The sequence below is a fragment of the Poecile atricapillus genome, chromosome Z, assembly GCF_030490865.1.
Source record: "Poecile atricapillus isolate bPoeAtr1 chromosome Z, bPoeAtr1.hap1, whole genome shotgun sequence".
Classification (NCBI taxonomy): Eukaryota; Metazoa; Chordata; class Aves; order Passeriformes; family Paridae; genus Poecile; species Poecile atricapillus.
The window spans coordinates 64,914,548-64,933,722 of record NC_081289.1 but is presented as its reverse complement, the minus strand read 5'-3'; the positions used below and the strand labels follow the sequence as shown (position 1 = coordinate 64,933,722).

At 44.3% G+C, this 19,175-nt stretch overlaps 1 protein-coding gene across 4 annotated transcripts in view; it reads left to right on the top strand.

Moving 5' to 3' along the window:
• The window catches only part of LOC131592848 (transcription factor ETV6), a 124,619-nt gene extending 117,070 nt beyond the window's left edge, over positions 1-7,549 (top strand). For all 4 annotated transcript variants that reach the window (XM_058864663.1, XM_058864665.1, XM_058864666.1 and 1 more), the window contains 3 exons: positions 979-1,121; positions 3,447-3,547; positions 7,103-7,549. In XM_058864663.1, coding sequence (XP_058720646.1) covers positions 979-1,121; positions 3,447-3,547; positions 7,103-7,208 — 350 coding nt within the window. In that variant the 3' untranslated portion in view covers positions 7,209-7,549. The remainder of the gene's footprint in view (positions 1-978; positions 1,122-3,446; positions 3,548-7,102) is intronic.
• Positions 7,550-19,175: the final 11,626 nt, after the last annotated feature.

Genomic DNA, 19,175 nt, shown 5'->3' with positions numbered 1-19,175 from the left:
GCCCTTGAACAACTCTAACAAGCCATTTCTCAGAGGCTGGTATTGCTTTCAAAGTAAAATGCAACCCCACAGCCACCTTAGAAATCTGGATAGCTGAGCTGTGAAAACCCTGTTGTTTCTGACAGCAGCAGTACCCCCAGCTCTACACAATCCACATTCCAAATTCCATATTCCCAGTTATTCTGTGCTTCACACATACATTGCAAACAGGAAGTAAGAGCAGCTCAGCTCTTGGCTTCCTCAGTCTCAAGAGACTGCCATGAAACTGAAAAACACTAAACTAAAACTTAAGTGTCTGTTAGACCTTTAATTAGCGACCTAAGGAGTGTTTGCCAAGAGGAAATTTGAATTCAATTATCCAAATAGAAAGTATTTAACCTCTTGATAGCACTCAAGTAATTATAATACTTAAGTGTTGTTTCTTTCCAGGAACCTTAAAAAGTAAAATAAAAAATCAAATTGAAAATGGGAGAAACTGTCAGTTTTATATCACAAGGAATCTACAAAGGAAAGCTGTAATATTGCCCATGCTTTAGACTCAGAAAAGCATGTTAGCACAGAATGTTAGCACAGAAAAGGGCAGCCTCAAGCAGGGAGAGCAGGTTGCAGGATTCATGATTTCTCCACTTAAACAGCCAGCAACAGCATCAGGGCCAACAGTGTGAGCTTTATGTGCTTCAATACAACCATAAACACACAGCAAAGACCAGCAGGTCACCTCACACAGCTTTTGATGAGATGGAGATGCTCTGTCACTGTCAGGAGAACTGGGATGCATCAGAAGAGGCTGTATATTGTAGTCCATTTTGCAAACATTACTCGATACGAGCCAAGCCATTTTCATTTCAGGTCACGGCAGCTGTTTCAGCCCTGATCCCAACTGTCCTTTCACTACACATTCACCCAAAAAGTTTCCAGAATTAATCCCAAGGGAAAAAAAAAGGAAAAGTAATTATTGTCTTGCTTCTCTCTTCACAGACTGTAGGTTGCTTTGGGATTATGTTTATCAGCTGCTTTCTGACAGCCGGTACGAAAATTTCATCCGATGGGAAGATAAGGAATCCAAAATATTTCGGATAGTGGATCCCAACGGGCTGGCCCGTCTGTGGGGAAACCACAAGGTAAGGAAGCAATGCAATTTTCTTCCTGCAGCATTTCGCCTCTTGTAGCATCACAGGATTCAGTTATAAACAGGAGAAGAAAGGATGGCATATAAATTACTGCTGGAAAGCTGTAATCTTTTGTTCTATATACATTAGAAATACAGAGCATCCATCCTGAAGCACTAAAACCTAATCTTCACATAAAGAACTTGTTGGTTTAGTTTAAAGACCTTTGTTATAAATGCACGTAATTATAAAATTACAAGGAGTGCAAGAATTAACAGTCCTTCTCTCTCAAGGCATCTTATTTCTTCTCGAAACCTGATACTGAGGATATTTTGATGAGATGTAGTTTACAAGGAGCTCTGTACGACAGAGCAGGAGCTTTCTGTGTTCCTGTCTGCAGCAACTCCTGGAGTCCACACGCTGGCCTGTAACAGACACCAAATGTTCAGTACTATGTACTTCCTTCTAAGAGTGCAGTTTCTGCTTTGGTCTTTGGAAAGCTATTACTGATTTTCAGTTTGGGGCTGAGTTATGTATAGATATTTCTGTATATGTATATAAGTATATTCAAATGAATGTATGAATAATCAGCATGGATTTATAAAAGGGAAATCATACTTGGTCACTATGATATCTATCTACAACAAAATTACTGGCACAGTAGATTCAGGGAGAATGGTGGATATAGCTTATCTTGATTTTAGAAAGGCTTTTGAGACTGTCTCATAACAGCTTCAAAGACAGACTAATTAAGTATGAATGACCTAGACAAGAATACAGTGAGGTAGATTGAAAACTGGCTGATTTGCTGGGCTGAAAAGATGGTGATCAATGGCACAAAATCCAGTCACTAGTCATTTTACCCCTGGGACTGATTCTGGGGTCAGTACTGTATGTCCATTAATGACCTGGATGATGGGACAGATTCTCAGACAACACAAAACTGGGAGGAGTGGCTGTCACACCAGAGCGTTGTGCTGTCATCCACATGGTTCTGAACATGCTGGAGATATGGGCTAATGGGAATTTTATGAAACTTACCAACTTGCACATTTAATAATTGGGCCATGCCATCATGTCTCATGCTGGGTGTCTAAAACAAGCTCCTTCAGACCATTGTCTACTTGGGCAACACAGTGACCTTTCATCATATAAGAAATGGAAGAAGCACACACAGTATTTCAGGGAGGTTCCCAATGAGGAGTCTAGATTTTGCAGGGAAAACTTTGTCCATATTAGTATTTCATTGCCACAGGAGCTCTTGATGTGGCCTCCCTTAGCAGAGTTATTGCAGTCAGGGCAAGCAGAGGGGGCCTGCTCTTACTGGGCATTTTAGGCAGGTGGATCACTCTCCTTTGATGAATCCAAGCTCCTGACATGGAAGGTCCCAGAACAAAAACATGCTTCTACTGGTTTGGCATTTTTTTGCCCATGGCAAGGCAGCTGCTTTACACTTGTGCATACACAGCTTTGCCAGCAGAGTTGTCTCTCTGCTGGGGAGTCTCTGCCAGATAGAAACCACTGCTCCTTGGACCAGAAAAATGCTCTTCATGTAGACATAGCCTAAGGGGCTGATCCTGCTCTTCCAAGTCTCTAATTTGGGGGCTGCCCACGTACAGCTCTTCCAATGCCCATCACTTCTATCTTGTGACACTCAGCTTCAACAGGGCCATCTCGTTTGGGGGCTTAGGAAGGTTTTAATGAATCATCTCACACTTCAGTATACCTCAGTGCTCTGGCCATGGCCTTTGGGCCAACAGCTCCCAGAATATAGGGGAGGATCTGTCAGAAGCAGATGTACTACCCAATTGGCTTCTTGATTTACACCTGTGTAACAAGAGGAGAAACAGTGCTCTGTGAGCATTAACTAGTTAATGCAGGGGAATCCCAGAGGAACAGTGCTCCAAGCAGGGATTGCTGACAGATTCAGCCTATTAGCCACTATTCCCAGGCTTTTACAAAAGGTGTTTTCGTTAGGAACAGGCCTGTCACATCCCAATTGGCATAAGCATCTCCCTCCATCTAATGTCTCCTTTTGTAGTTAAGTCTTTTGTTATCTGTATTCCAAGAAACTGTAGGAAAGCCTTGCTTGGAATTTTTGTTAGACTCCTTGCTTAAATTGCTCTAAGTGGAAAGAGACACACAAAACTTCGGTGATGAGGGCTGTGGGGGTAGAACGGGCCTGCAAACAGCAAAAAATGGTACATGTAATTTCTTGAACTGTCTTGGTTACTCTAGGTAGCTGTGATACTTCTGCAATTCATTTTGGGGCTTAGAAAGGTTTTAATGAATCATCTCACCACTTTTTTTCCCTTTTTTCTTTTGAAAAAAAAACAGAACAGAACAAATATGACTTATGAGAAAATGTCCAGAGCCCTACGCCACTACTACAAACTAAATATTATCCGGAAGGAGCCAGGACAAAGGCTTTTGTTCAGGTAATTTTCTTTCTTTGCCATTTCTTTCTATGGAAATTAGTTTTAGAGGATGGAGGATGGAATTGAGTGTGGGATACCTCATTGCCATAGTTGTAACACAGGTGCAGATGGCCATACATTTGTAAAAGCTATCTAGAGCAGTGCTTTCCAGCTTTCAAGGCAACCACACTGATTTACAAAAGCACGGGTCTGTCTCAGGTGTCAGTGGAGACAACAGAAGTATTTTCACTGCTTTGTGCAAGGCTGTGCCATTGTTTCAGGCCTTAGATAAATGATTCAGCGAAACTGCTGGAAAACCTACTCCAAATCGACTTGTCAAACGCAGCTGCCAGTGAAAGCTGAGCAGGGATCAGGCATTTCCTCAAGGTCATCACAGAAGAGAAGCACTTGACCACATGTTTGGTGCTGCCTTGAAGGAAGAGAAGTTGCTGCAAGAGCTGTTCATAAAACCCAATGCATCGAATTGGATGATACAACCAAGAATTTAGGAAAGAGAGCCTGAAACAGCATTGAAACAGGGAGCTATTTGTACAAACTTGAGTGCAGATAGCACGGAATGAGAGCACTCCAGTTCTCTTCAGACAACACCAGCAAATCCTAGTGCACGCCTGACCTTCAGAGCACTGAACTCAAACCAAAGACTGCTTTGCTGTCAGTGGCCTGGATCTAGCAGTGTGCTTGGAAATGATAATAATAGGAAGGCAATCTTGGAACTTGTTTTCTTAAATAGCTAACAGAACTGCATTAGCACTCAAACTATCTTCAGCTGAAAAGGGTTCTGTGGGATGACTTGATTATGTCAGCTCTTGGAAGGAAACATAGATGCAGGAAGAAGAGTGAAGGAAAGTAGCAGGCATGGGCAAAGTCAAGTGCTTGATAGCAACTGTTTTTCTGGTGGAAAGTTGAAACAAGGTTGTTCCATCAGTACCAAAGGTACCTGTGTCTCCGTGGTCTTGTGTAAAGACTGTATTGCTTTGGGGGAATTCCTGATGCTGAACACTGAATGTGCTTCTCTTGAAGTCTTTCCTTCAGTGGGGACATACACAAAAGATGGAGTCCATCTCTTCTCAACCCAGCTGCCTATTTTCTCAAAATGGTTGTAACTTAATGCCCTTGGAGACCTTAGTTCCTCTGTAAGACTTGGCTAAATTGACCAAAAAATTCAAAGGTCACCAGAGAGCATAAAATTTGAGCTATATAAACTTAATTTCCTTTGGAAACTAGGAGAAAAAAAACAACAAAAGATTTATTTGCACAATTCCCAATAAAAACTTTTTGATGTTGTTTTTTTAGACCTATTTATATCTGAAGAGAAAAAGAACAGCTGCAAAAAATCAAGTCAATAATGTTCCCTTCTTGGCTATTCCTCACAAGCACAGAAATAATAGGAAATGTGACTTTATTGTGCAGGCAGTTGTCATCTGCAGATATCTGTTTAGAGCTTTAAGTAAGATAGAGTAAGAAGATTTCTAATAGGTTGGCTGGGTGTCTTCTGCAACAAAATAGGTCACAGACAGTATTTCTAAATTTTCATGCGGTTCTGAGTTGTTGCTTGTTTGTTTGTTTTTAATGTAGTCAAATGCTATTTGAAATACCCACTCTATGGTTTCCTTGATGTGACCTAAAGCACAGACCAGCAGGAATGCCCAAAATCCTGCACTGCAGTTCACATCAGCCCATGCCCCACATAGAGAGGATAAGGGCAGTGGGACCACTCTGTGTTTTGATTTCATCCTCATGCAAGAGCAACAAGACAGTCACAGGGTTTAAATCAGGGTACAGTCTGGCCGTGGGCTTTGGTGTGTTTTCAGTGTGTAGCCAGGCACTGATTCACCACTCCTGCATATGAGGTTTTCACCACTGTAACACCGTTTGTAGTAGCAGCATTCTTCCAGCAGTGACACAGCAGTGAGTCATAGTCCTTTTTTTTGTTTGTTTTCTTTCCCTAAATGCATATATGCACATGATTTCCAAAATTAGAGGGAATGGCAAAAGGCTAGTTCCAGGCTATGCTGTGTGTTTGCTGAGAGGCTTCAGCAGTGAGCATTCTCTCATGTGAGTCAGTGTTACTTGTTGATTGTTTTGGTTTTTACTGGGGAAAGGATACTGAACATATCATCAACCTGAAGTAAAATCAGCTCTTATGATTAACGCATTTCATACTGCTGCATTTTAACCAGTATGTTGTTAATGAAAGACTGAAATTTTGTACCACTTCCAGCATAAGCATCTTTCATCCTAATTTCTCCAGAAGTGCTTGGGAGTTGGGAAACTGATTTGTGTTGAAATCAGGATTTCATCCTTCCTGTGCCACTCTCTCTTCCTACACCATTAAATTAAAAAGGAAAAAGCAGAGCCTTTCTGTGCTACCTCTGTGCAGAAATACACAAAAGCATCCTGGCAAAAACCAAGACCACAGAATTAAACTGCAGGCTGGTAGATGTCCTTTCTCATTTCCTGCTGCTACCATGCCTCCCCAGATGCCGTTTCTGTCTCCAGCACCCTGCAGACTTACTGCCTTGTGACACTGGTGCTGGGAGCCATGGCATTGATTACAGAGGATGCTGCCTCACTGCAGTCACAGTTGCTACAAGCACACCAGAAGAGACTGTCTTTGCTTACAGTTCCCTAGCCCTAAGCCTTTTTCCTTCAGGGCCTTTTCAGTTTCCTAGAGCTTGTTCTGGCTTGGACCTTGGCTTTTCCCCCCTCTGTTCCTTTGGTGTTTCATGTTCTTCTCACTCACTGTCTTGGTTAGGAAGACAGGTGTCTGGTAGGGAGGGCAGGAGCCTCCCTTGGAAGGAAAATATAGATCCCCTTCCTCCGAATTACTGTAATTTTGAAGTCAAGGGGCTCTCAGGCAGAGATCTGGGGATAGGAATAACAGTTCTTTACCTAGTATGTATAACAAGGCACACAAACAACAATAACTACAGCGTCAACAACAAAACAGAACCAGGGACCCCATGACAGCTTTCTCGGCTGAGACGGGAAGGGATGGAAGAGAGGTTTTGCTTCACAAACCCCTCGGGCAGTCAGTCCCGGTGCTCCTGCAGGGCTCTGAGGAACAGTCAGCTGGAACAGCAGGGATGAGCTGAGGTCCTGGGCCGGTGGATGAGGTGGATCAGCAGCCTCCCCACACCTTGCAAGGGCTTGTGCTTTGAAATATGCTGGTCATAAAGACCTTTCATGTCTCTGTCACCAGACACCACACATGAGTGTACCTGTGCCAAGATGTCATCTGACATGACAACAGCAAACAATATGAGGGAGAATAAATAAATATCATTCTTTGAAAAAAACTATGGTTTTTGAAAAAGTCTGTGTTTCAGATTTGAACTTTCAAGAAGCTGGGGTAAATGCCAGTGATTTTTTGTTTCCTTTCAAGGTATGGAGGAGGGAAGATAACTGGGGAGAAGCTGGGAAATACTAAGGCTTTGGGAAGATACAGCAAAGATTATCTTGGGAGCTGTAGAGCTCAGGGGTCTCAACAACTTGATGAAGATAATGAACTTGATGAAGACCCCTGAGAAATGTGCTCGTTTCTCTGTTTTGCAGGTTCATGAAGACCCCAGATGAGATCATGAGTGGCCGGACAGACCGCCTCGAGCACCTTGAATCCCAGGAACTGGATGAACAAATATACCAAGAAGATGAGTGCTGAAGGAAACAGGTGCACCCCCTCTGTGGGTCCAGGGGAGAAACATCTGATGGTCGGCATGGTTTGAGAGGGGAAGCAGCAAGACAGGAGCAGTACTTGAGGTTGCCACTTAGCTTGAAGACCACGCAGGACCTGAAGCACCTTAACAAAACAAGCAGGCAGAAGTGGTGCTGGCAGGAAAGCAAAGGGGAAAAAGCCTGGACTTATGCACTACTTCACTGTTCCTACAGTCTCCCTTGAATTTTTCTTTCTTTTTGGTTTGTTTCAGTTTTGGGGGTTTTTGTAATTTTTTTTTTCCCGAATAAACATGCAGTTTGACTTTCCTTATCTCACATAGGACAAGACATCAGATTATGCTTCTTTTTTTTTTTTTGTTTTTGTTTTTGGAAGGCTTTCCTATGGAAATAGAGTGCTCTTACTTTCTGTGCAAGTCTCATGACACAACACCACATAAACAATAGCAACACAGAAGGGATTTGCTCAAGGCTTCCAGTTTGCTTGGATGAATTTATACATGCTGCCACTGGGAAATGTGTTGAAGCTACCAAAAGAATTTCTCACACATACCTGTCAAATGAAGAGGAGACACCCTTCACGTGTAGGCTGGGCTGTCATCCCAGCATAGCTTGGGCTCCCAAAGAGTGGCTGTTAACGGCTGGAATATGGACCAAAACCAATCACCTAAGTGCTCCGGAGAGGAGAAAAATAAATGTGACAAACCTCTGCAAGTGACTATCAGTTAACATTCTCCCTCCTTCTAGCAAAGAAGTGATAGAATGGAGCAGGGGGAAGGGAGGGTGGGGACAAATACATATATATGTGTGTATATATATCTAAAAGTTCCATATATATATAAATATATATGTAATCCCCCTGGTATATTCACAGTTGTGAATTTCAGTTCAAAGTTTTCTATAAAAAGGGAAGACTGAAGCATCTGTAATTACAGAAGGAAGGGGTCTTTCTCATACCTGCTAGCAGTTTTGGGGTGAAAGGTGAAGGACTGTTCCTTACATCATAGAAAGCAAAGGGACTCATCATATGGTTTGTATTACTCAGAAGCACTTCCAGGATCATTTTGTGCTGCTGGAGAGGTAGATGATTCACCACTCTAAAAGCTGATGTTAGAGAACTAGAGACCAAATAGCTATACTTATATCTCATAATTGATTTTGGCTTTGTTTTGGGATTTGTATTTTTTTAATGCCTCCCACTGCCCTCCCCCATCCTACAGCTCTGCCATCAAGGAAGCTTGTCCCAGCTTGCCTGTTTTTAACATTTAAGACAAGAGAAAAAAACAACCTACAGCCATGTTGCTTTGGTGGTTTGGGGTTTTGTTCTGGTTGCAAGGTGCCTCCATTTGGTTTGCTGCACTGAGGGTGCTTGGCGTGAGGCAAAGAGCTATGCCTAGTTTGGTCACAGAAAGCTCAGCAGTCCTTGATGCCCAAATGAGAAACTGCTGGCCTGCTTCATTTCACAGCTTGGGCCACGATGATAGGAATGTGTGTGGTGCCCAGTGATCCATCAGCAGTGGTCCTTTGAATGGAAGGAAGATCTAGCAGCTGAAATGATGCTTGCAGGGGGAGAAGGGACATAGGGAAACTGGAAGAATCACATGGTGCCTGAAAGAAAACACATCCACAGCAGTGCATTAAGAGCAGAAAGCCTCTTTAATGGAAACATAAAAGAAACTAGATCTGGAAAAAAATCAAAAGGCTAATCTAATCCATTTCAACCAAAAAACAAGGTACATTCCCATGATAGAGCTTTTATCAGCTATTAAAGCAACACGACATTTGATCTTTCCATGTATTTAACAAGAGGGTTAATCTATCCAGGAAAAAATGGCACTCAATGTCCCCTGTGTTTAAACAGAGATAGGCCAATCTCACCAAAGACTCAATATTGAGTCACAGGTCGTAGAAGGAACAGCTTTGTTAAGGGTGTAGATAAGCATCGTACAACAAGGAGAGATTTTTCTGAGTCAGTATCTGATGAGGAATGACAGGTGTACATTTCTCCCTGAGCTTTTCCCAGCCACATTTTTCTATAAAATCACAGTTAAGTTACAAGTCCCAGCACACCACATATTTTATCTGTCCTGGACAGATAAATAATGGACAGGGGAGTGTTTTTCAGCAATGTGTCACCTGTCTTTATCATGACTCTGAAGTCCTTGAAGCTCATGAGGTGTGAGATTGGGAGACACTGTGGGACTTAAGTAGTCACAGATCTGAAACTTAAGGTCCCTTGAGACCGAGGGCCCAAGGAGTTACGCTGTCACATTGCTTAAGGGTTCCCAAGTTGCAGCCAGGTCTCAGGAGCTGGAGGAAAGTGGTGAACTTGTCAGATGGAGTGTGATCAGAAGTACCAATGTAAAGAAAGGCTCTAGCTGGATCCTTGGGTGTCTAGTGGTAGAAAGAAACAAAGTTTTTGCAGAGGATGATTCATTCTCTTTACTGCTGTGGTCTAGATAACTGCATAACTCCATTATTTTCCTTTGGCTGCTGTTACAAGATTGTGAAGGACAAAAAAAAAAAAAAAAAGGGACTTTCTATATAAAGTGCTCTGATGAGTCACAGCTTTTTGTCATGGTCAAGGTGCACACTGCAAAATACAGAGAACCAGAGACAATCCACCCATTTCCTCACCATTATCTACCAAACTAAGTCCATCCTCTGCACTGGGTAAGACAGAGAAATCACGTGTGTTGTCCTATAGGGAAGCATTATAGTGGAATTGTTCACTTTTACAAAAAAATGCACGCACTCCCACTTGCAGAATCTAAGTCAAAGGTAGAAAAAAATGTTTGTGGCTGTTGGAAACTCTTCCCGATTCACACATAAAGGACATCTTTATCAACCACAGAGGAGTTCTCACAAGGCTGATGCTAGTTGGAATGAAGGTAGCCTTTGACCTTGGAACAGGCCAGTCTCAGAGAGACCCTTCCTGTCTCCGGCCAGGTCTCCTGGTGCCAAAGGGAATGGTGTGGGTCACACTGGAGCTGCCACAACTGCAGGGCCTTGTGGCCTGTTGTGGGAACTGCAGGAGTTGAGCTACTCATGGGGTCTTGAAGTGAGTTTATCAGGAATGACTGAAAATAAAAAAAGTAGTGGCAGGCTAGAGCAGCTGCAGGAGGGAGATTCCTATTGACCTCATCCACTGGCAGATCCATGGGAGTGCAATGACCTCATTAACAGCCTGAGCCATAGGAATGCATCGCTGCCTGCCAGGGCTAGCAAAGGTAACACTGTCTTTCCACCAACACTGACACCTGCCTTCTCCCCCTCTCACAGTTTCTGATTTCCCTGTGTCAAATTTGCCAGCAGCAAAACAGCCAAACTTTCTGCCTTTGCCACCAGAGCAAGTGGGGAAAGGGAGAAAATGTTTCATCCTTGGAGACACACAAAAGTCACCTGGACACAGTCCTGGGCAACTGGGCCTGGCTGACCCTGCTTGACCAGAGGGGGTTTGACCAGATGACCTGCAGAGATCCTTAACCTTAGAACCTAGCAAAGGTTCTGTGTGGTTAAGTGCTTAAGCAAAGGTTAAGTGGGACATTCATTGTCATCAGCTTGCTATAAACCTCAACACAGGCCAGTCAGGTAGGACATCAGGTATTCCACAACAGAATATTTTCTTAATTAAAGTTTGAAACCTGTTGACTGTTTCTCCATCCAGAGAGCACTACTGGGGCCCTTTCTGTGAACACTAAGTTGCTGCCATCCTCCCCAGATTTCAAACTCCACGTATGCATTCTTCAGATCTTTTTTGTCAGACTGCAACTGTACGCAAATCCAGAGTTTGAGGTCTTTTTTTTTTAAATAAAATTCTAGTGTTTTTATTGATGATGGCTTTTGGTTTTTTAAGGTGTGGGGCTAAGGGACTGAATCAAATGAATGTAACAAAACAAAAACAAACAAGCCTATTCTCAGGGCCAGTGAGTTGCAAATAATTTTTAAAATGCTTGTAATTACATCATCTCAATAAAAAAAATTTAATATAAAAGCAGGAATGCCAAATTTGTTGGTGCAATTATTGCTACAAGGTCATTTCTTTTTAAGAGCCATGGTACCTAAGAGTATAGCACATAGCAGCTGTTTTCAGTAAGGAAATGAAACCTGCAGGCTTCCCCTTCCCAAACACGTATGAGCAGTGCCTTGATCTTCCCTGGGAAGTGTTCAGAAAAGTTAAGGCTGCCCCTTGAAATATTTGCTTTGCTGTCTGTCCTGAGAGATGAGCCAGGTACTCCTCTAATGATTGGATGTGTGTACCTGGTTCTCCTTCCTTCTCTTGGAATGGACATAGAAGAACAAAGAAAAATTGAAAATAAATTGCTGTGATGCATCTGACTGATGCATCTTTTTTAGCCTGCTAAACAGGCCAGATCAAAGACTGAAAGAGCAAGAGGTTTTGAAGAATATTCATGTTTGGAAACCAGTCTAGAAACCTAGCCCCTCTCTTCCAGCATAGCAGGACTTCATTTTCAAGTGTCATCCCTAACCAGGAGGTGAGGGGAGAGCAGACTGGTCCCCCCGTCCCTGTCTCCTGTATGGTGGGGTTCCTGCTGCGTTTGACAGTGTGAGGCATCTGGAGGGTTTCTGAACATCCCTGCTCCAGAGGTGCCACCAAAAGTCACACCAAACAAACACATCCCTGCTCAAGAGAGATGCCACCAAATGCCACGGCAAACAAACGCATCCTGTCAGTGGCACACAGCCCACAGCTAGTGCTCTCTGGTGGGAGCAACTTGAAGAATCATGGAATGGTTTGGGTTGGAAGGGACCTTGAAGCTCATCTCATTCCACCCCTGCCATTGACAGGAACATCTTCCACTTTCCCAGATTACTACAAGCTCCGTCCACCCTGGTGCTGAACACTTCCAGGGATGGGACAGCCACATCTTCTCTGGGCATACTGTGCCAGGGCCTCACCATCCTCACAGGTGTGGCAGTGTGCCTCAGGGGAGACAAAGAGTTAACATTGCCCCACCCCAAACCCCTTGTGAAGGGCGGCCCAGGTGCTCTGATTGAGTTTGAGTCCCTGGGGGTTTCTCCCTTGGTGTGCTTCTACTTGTCCCTGACCCTGAACTCCACCCTCAAAGGTGGAGACCCTCGGGGGTTCTGTCCCTCAAAAACCCGTGCTGTGCCTCTTTGTTCCTATGCTGAATAAATGGTTTCATGAACCGGGAGCCCGTCTCGTTGGTGTTTCATGCTGGTCCCCAGAATCCTACTGCTTCCCCGGACGAGATCCTGAGGTTGCTGACTGCAACACACAGGGGAGAATTTCTTCCTTATATCTAATAAAAACCTATGCTCCTTCCACTTAAAGTCATTCCATCTTGTCCTATCACCTCCATGCCCTTGTAAGAAGTCCCTCTTCAGCTTTCATGTAGGCTTCCTGCAGATACATGAATACGGATACAGATACATCAGGCCTTTTTAAGTTCTTCCTGAAGCCTCCTCCAGGCTGAACAGCCCCACCCTCTCATCCTCTCCTCGGAGAGATGCTCCAGTCCTCTGATCATCTTTGTGGCCCTCCTCTGGTATCGTTCAACAGATCCATGTCTTCATGGCAGGTTAAAATGTTTGGATCCCATCTACAGCTCAGGATGACCCATAACAATCTGGCTGATGTGTAAGATAGGAGCACTCAGCTGCTCCTTGCTCAATATCTGTTTATTTTCTGTTTCCTTTCACTGGTGTTTTTAAAACACAAAGGCAAAGAGTAAGCGGTAAGCAAACCCCTTTCTGAGCCAAGACATCAAGCAAGAAGGAAACAAGGTGTGTTCTTCCATAATTCAGTCCCTTAAGGCCATTTTCCTTTAATTTTAGAAGAGGAAATACATCTATCCTACACCTTGGCACAGCTTTCTTTTTCACTCTGAACAATAGCTAATGCTGCAGGTTGAAGGCATAGTGGAGGAAATTCTCAGTGCTTTTGGCTATTGCTCCGGTGAGGATTAGGCTCAGCTTAAGAACCGGTCTTGAGTCCAGAGAACGTCCTTTGGAGGCTCTGGGACAGAAGAGACACAGCAGTGCATGTCCAGTGTATCTTCCTTCCCATTTTCAAAACTGACTGACTGCACAGGAAAGCTCCCAGGCCAACACCAGCACAAGGAACATGGACAATGCAGAGGTTTGCAGGCTACAGCTGCCCCACGCAAGGTGGAGCATTCCATCTGGCTCCCCAACACTGACCAGGAGAGATTTAGCAAGGGTGTCAATGAAGACCTCAGTGACTGTCCACACACCCTGAGGACTTACAGAGGCTGCTGACAGCAGCATTTTTTAATTATGTAGGAAGAAAGTTTTTCACTTCTCCCAGATTCAATGCCACCTCTGTGGCACAAGCAAACAAAAACATGCTGACCTCAGTTTGAAACCCAAGCAGCTTCCAAGCATCACAGAAAGAGCCACTTAGGAAAGATGTGAGGAGAGAAAGGATGCACTGCTGCAGCAAGAAGCCCAAAACCAAACGTGCTTCATTAACTACCTGAAAGAAAGAGCTGGTGTGTCAGTGTAAGTGTTCCAACAACACAGGAACAGGTGGATCTACCATGTCAGGTCTGTCCATACTGGATGCCCATGCACCCAGGGATCTGCTGGTTACACTGGGTTCACCCCAGGCACACCTTGCTCAGTTCTGCTACAGCCTTCTCACCATGCAGAACTGGAAGCTGAGCTAAATTATATCCACCTGATGGGAGAAGGGTGCAACTTCATGAGCTGCTTCAGAAGAGATGTCCCACTGCACAGTGCCATCCTGCCATGCCCAGCAAGGGGGAGGCTGCAGAGGGAGGAGGGGGAGGTTTGCAGCCTGGTTCAAGCTTTCACCCCACCAAGCAGCTCCTAAGAGCCCAATAGAGAGCTAGGTGAGGATGAACTTCCCAGGACCCACTTCCAAAATAAGTAAGGACATGAGGTGCCAAGAAATCAATGCCAGGGCAGCCAGAACTCCAGCACAAAATATAAGACAGGATTATTCCAGTGGTGAACAAAATCACATCAGTTTCTTCATTCTAGGTGTCCCCAGTCAGCTGAAAAGTTTTATGTCATTTTGAAGCCAGGGCAGAAAAGCAGAGGCAAGAGCCTGTCTTCCCACTTGAATCCCTCCAGTCCACTCTTTCCTCACCTTATTGCCCTGAAAAAAGGAGCTCAGCCTGGGCTGGGTCCAATAGTGCTAATGTTACCAGTGAATGAAACAGCCTTTTTCCTCCTCCCCTGTGGCAGTACTATTGTATCCCTGCTGTAACAGCCCTCATTTGCTCAAAAGGACAGCACTAACAGTGCTTAATGACCATCTTCCAGGGTTAGTCATCATAACCTGGGCAACCTGTCTACTTACTGTCTCTCCACCCCTGGCTAGATGTCCACTGAAGGGTAAGGCTTAGGTTGTCACTCTTCAGGACACCCATTTCTTGTGATTCTTGGCAGACTGGGCCAGGCTAAATGTACAAATAGGAAAGAAATAATCTGGCAATTGCTACAGAGAATTGGAGTAGTACATCTGTTTACTTCAGTGTTGTCCACTTGTCAACAAAAGCAAGTGCGTGCATCTCTGCCATCTCAGTGCCAGCACAGGAACCAGGCTGAGACACCAATTTAAAACCAGGCAGACCTCTTTGTATGACAGCTCCAAGCTGGCTGTCACAAACTTCAACCAACATTTAGGGGGAAAAAAGGAAAACACAGCACCTTCCCATAAGACAGTAGAGGTAGTTATGGGCGATATGATCAGTTGTAAAACCTGCAGGGACACATCAGTCTCTCTACCTCCTGCAAACACCTCTACATAAAGTTTCCCAGCATCTCAAAGTGCTGGAGAACAGCCACAACAGGAAGAATGATAACTGTTCAGGAATTAGAATTGATCTCCTACTGCCTGATAAACACTGTTAGCCTGGGGTTGTTGACTTGAAGCCAAGTTCTGCTAAATGGACGAAGTTTCCAAGTCCGCCCTTCCTGGTGTTTGACAAGGTGAAGGGAAGGAACTGAAGGCAGCTCAAACAAAGCAGGTATTTTTTCCAGTAGACTCCGGAAAGATGTGAGTACATGACCCTTCAGAAGAAAGTGAGGAAAAGAAGCAGGGGTGGCATGAAAGCTGAGGCAAGCAAAGAGTCAGTTTGGATGATCACAACAAGGAAAGATGGGAGTTTTCACCAAGGGAAGGGCTGCCAAAGTCAGTAACTTTCACTTGGCCAATGTGTGCTTGCAGGATCTGAGCAGGTCTCTATTCAAAGCCCTGCAGAATGAGGACTCAGCCTCCTCTGTACCAAAGGTGATCTCCTGCATTAATATGTGTCCCTTTGTTTCCATTTAACTTCATCTTAATCCTGCTTCCAAACATTAGCTTTCATTATGCTTCTCTTCTCTAACTTCTGTAAACCACAGTATTCCCACTTGTACATGGAGATCCTTACTGACTGCAATCAGTGCAACTCTTACTCTTTTTTCCAGTTAAGTAAGCAAGAGAGGAACTGAAGCTCCTTAGTGGCTTCCCAGAGGGGCTGCTCCTGGCCCAGAGAGCTACAGGACACATCCACACTTGTTTCTTGGGGTGCTGACCAGCCCTTTCCCGCAGGAAAGGCTCCAGAGAGCCTTGAGAGTCTCTTGGGAACTGGCTGATGTGAAACAGAATGGGGAAAGGGAGGAACACACATTGAGGCATCTTTCTGGTTCCATTAGAGCCCACATAACCCAAAATCGTGCTTCTTCCGACCCTCCAGCTAGGGTGGGAGGCTCTCTCTCCATTTGGGAATGATCCTGGGGAGATTGCAAATAGAGTAGCAAACATATCAGAAAAAGAGGCTGCCTGTGTCTTTATTTCTTTTCAAAATATTCTTAGTGTTGGTGCTCTTTGGAACATGCTGCCTCTCAGATTCTTCCTCTCCAACTAACATCCCAGATCACTCCTAAAATTTCCATAGAATCAGCAAGCAAGAATAATTAATGGGCAGACAAATTTCACATGGCCAAGTTTATTCACATAATCTGACCCACCACTGAAATTTCCTCAACATTTCCCAGACAGGAAGAAAATGGGCCAGAGAGATCTGCCATCCCACAGTAACAATTTAATGCATGAAGTGACGCCTTTGCTCTGCTAAAGCCAATGGAAATTAGGTCTTATATAAAATCTGTGCAACATAAAGATCTGAGCAGTGTCCAAAAAAATTTCCTACCCAGGACCAATAGAGGTTTTACTGCAAAAGTAAAACTTAACCCTCGCAGCAACCTTCTCAACCAAGTCAATTTCCATCCTAGCTAGAGTGAAAAACACAATAATTTGTTTTGATGGTACTTTGCAGAGACCTGTATTCAGTGCTGACATCCACCAAATCCCAACACAGATGAACTGACAGCACAAAATCAGCCTCAGACCTAAGGCCTCTCAAGGACTGAGGCACCCGGGATTGTCAAATCATGTATTTCCCAACTGGAAGAGTTTCAATAGAAACAATTGCACAGCAAAAGGCTGTTGTACAAAACAAAGGACCCACTTCATTAAAACAAGCCAAGTCCATCTCAAGACTTAGGAACTTATGGTCCAATTTCCTAAAGGACTGATTAACCTACAGTTTTCATTGAAGTTAACAAAACCCATGGGTTTTTCATGGGGAGGGGCAGAGGGAAAGACACTCATTCCCCACTGAAAAGCCAGCAACAGAACACAGGGTGCAAGAGGCAATTGAGAAAGGGTAAATGATTATCCAAGAGAATTTCACAAAGAAGGAAACATTTCTCATTCAACCATAAGTCTTTCAGGAAATCATTCATTTTTCAAATGAAAATATTTTCTTTAAATTCAAAACAACTGTTTTTCTCACAGGTTTAGTTTACAAAAGAGGGAAGTGTTTCAGCTCTGCTCTCTCTTCTTTCATCCTTCCTCCAAAAAATGCCAACCAAGCCTCGTATCTTGGGTTGGGAAGTCACTTTCAGTGGGGGAAGAAGTGTTGTGAGGTGTTGCTGAAGAGCTGTAGCTGCTGCTGCTGCAGAGGGAGAGGGTAAGGAAAAGAAATTCTGCTCTTCTTCACCTGTTAGCAATGGGCACAAGGCTATTTGTAATGAGCTCGTTAGAGCTCAAGGCTTACTGCCAGAAAAGCAAAGGGGAAAATCAATTCATTCACCTCTTCAAGAGCCATTTAGGCAGTCCTAATAAGAAAACAAGTATCTAGTTCACTTCTACTTCTTCCACCTTGATTCTTTTTATGTAAGACACAGCCACATGTGGTCTGTATGCAATGAGTGAGAGATTTCCAATCAACAAAATAAATGTCCTGTTGTCTTTTGCTCTTTTGATCTCCTGTTTCACTGCAGTGTTGCCAGCATCCCTAGGAAGCCATGTGAAAAATTCTCAGTGCTATAACTGAGTCTCTCCCTAAACCCAGCTTTGTCAGGAGTGGGGACATCTCAGACCTGACATCTGCTCCTGTCCACCACCAAACTAGGAGCTGTAGTAATAATGTGACCAATCAGGCAAACAATTTGCTTGTAATTTAAATCTTATGGATGCTGAAACAGAACAAAATTGAATAAAAATCACAGGCCATGGACACAGGAACTGTCTCTGAGTGTGTTGGCTGCTTTTTGCCTCTGTGAAAACCAACAGTGTCTTAATGTGTTACCAAATTGAGAACATATTGGTAAATCCGTCCAGTTACAGGAATGGATGTGCCTGTATGGGAAAGAAGAGGTGTCAGCTCAGGCACAATCATGAGTAGTTGTTGCAAAGCAGCAGGAGACAATACACTGCTTCCAGTAGCACCTGCAGAAAGCAGAGGAACACAGCTCCACCTGAGACTAACAAGAGGGAAAAAGGATAAAAACACAGTAAATAACCAGCTCCCCAGTTCTTTCTGCTCCTGTTACACATCCTTGGGAGCAGCCAACACAACCTGTCTCACCCTAATTGACAATAAGGAGTCTCTCTCTGCAGTCTCAGATGTTAGTCTGGTACACCCAGGTCCTCCCATATACTCCCACACCCCTCCTGGTGCCAGCACCAGCCCTTTGGCAGCTGCCATGCACACTGACCTGGTGAAAATTACCTGCACAGAAAGAAGCAGCTGGTTTTCTGCTCCTCAGTCTGACTCACTACCCAACCACACAAGCAGCAAGCTGCTGTAAGATGGATAGTGGGAAAAAGTATCCCAAAGTGGGGAGAGGAGTGGGAAACCACAGCCCAGCTGGATCCCACTTGGGCCAGCTCTCTGTGGCCATCTGCTTCCCATGGTGCTCCATGTTGATGTTCCCTTTTTGCTTTCTGAAATCTAACCCAACCCAACACACCCACAACTATTTTCATTTTTGAGCAAACCAGGCTGGAAAACTGCAGCCCTCACCACTTGCTTTCTACCTTTCAATTATGACCTCCCCAACTGCTCTCTGCAGCATCTGAGAGTGACCCAACAGTTTTGTTTCAAAAGAGTCTGTAGCTCCTTTGTTGGGGCGTTCATGGCTGGGCAGAGGAACGAGAGTGGGGTAGAGGAACACGGAAGCAAGTAGCACTTCTGTGGTTCATACAGGATGCCTAAGTTCCCAGAGCCAGACCCTGTTGTCTTTCACTGGTGCTGCCCCTTTATTCACCTGGGAGCACCATTTATCTTCAAACAATACTGTTGTCTGCCACTGATGGCCTCCTGTGTCAAGACCACCCTGTGTGTGGGCTTTAGAGAGAATCCCCATCCTTTCCAAGATAAAAATCCACTGGAGAGAAAGTTCACTTCAGTACATGTTTTATCTGATTATCCAAAACACAGCATAGTCTGCTGGCTGCTTCCTTGGCAGTGTGACACACACTTCCAGCACCCTCTCCTCTTTGATGAGGAGTTGGCCACAGGAGTAACCACCTCCACACGAGATTGCTGAAATTCCCAGGCTCTGAAATCCCCAGGATATTCACTTGCCAGCTCCCACCAGTATTTTGATCTTTGCAGCCTCAGTGAAGATGAGCTGGGGAAAGATGATG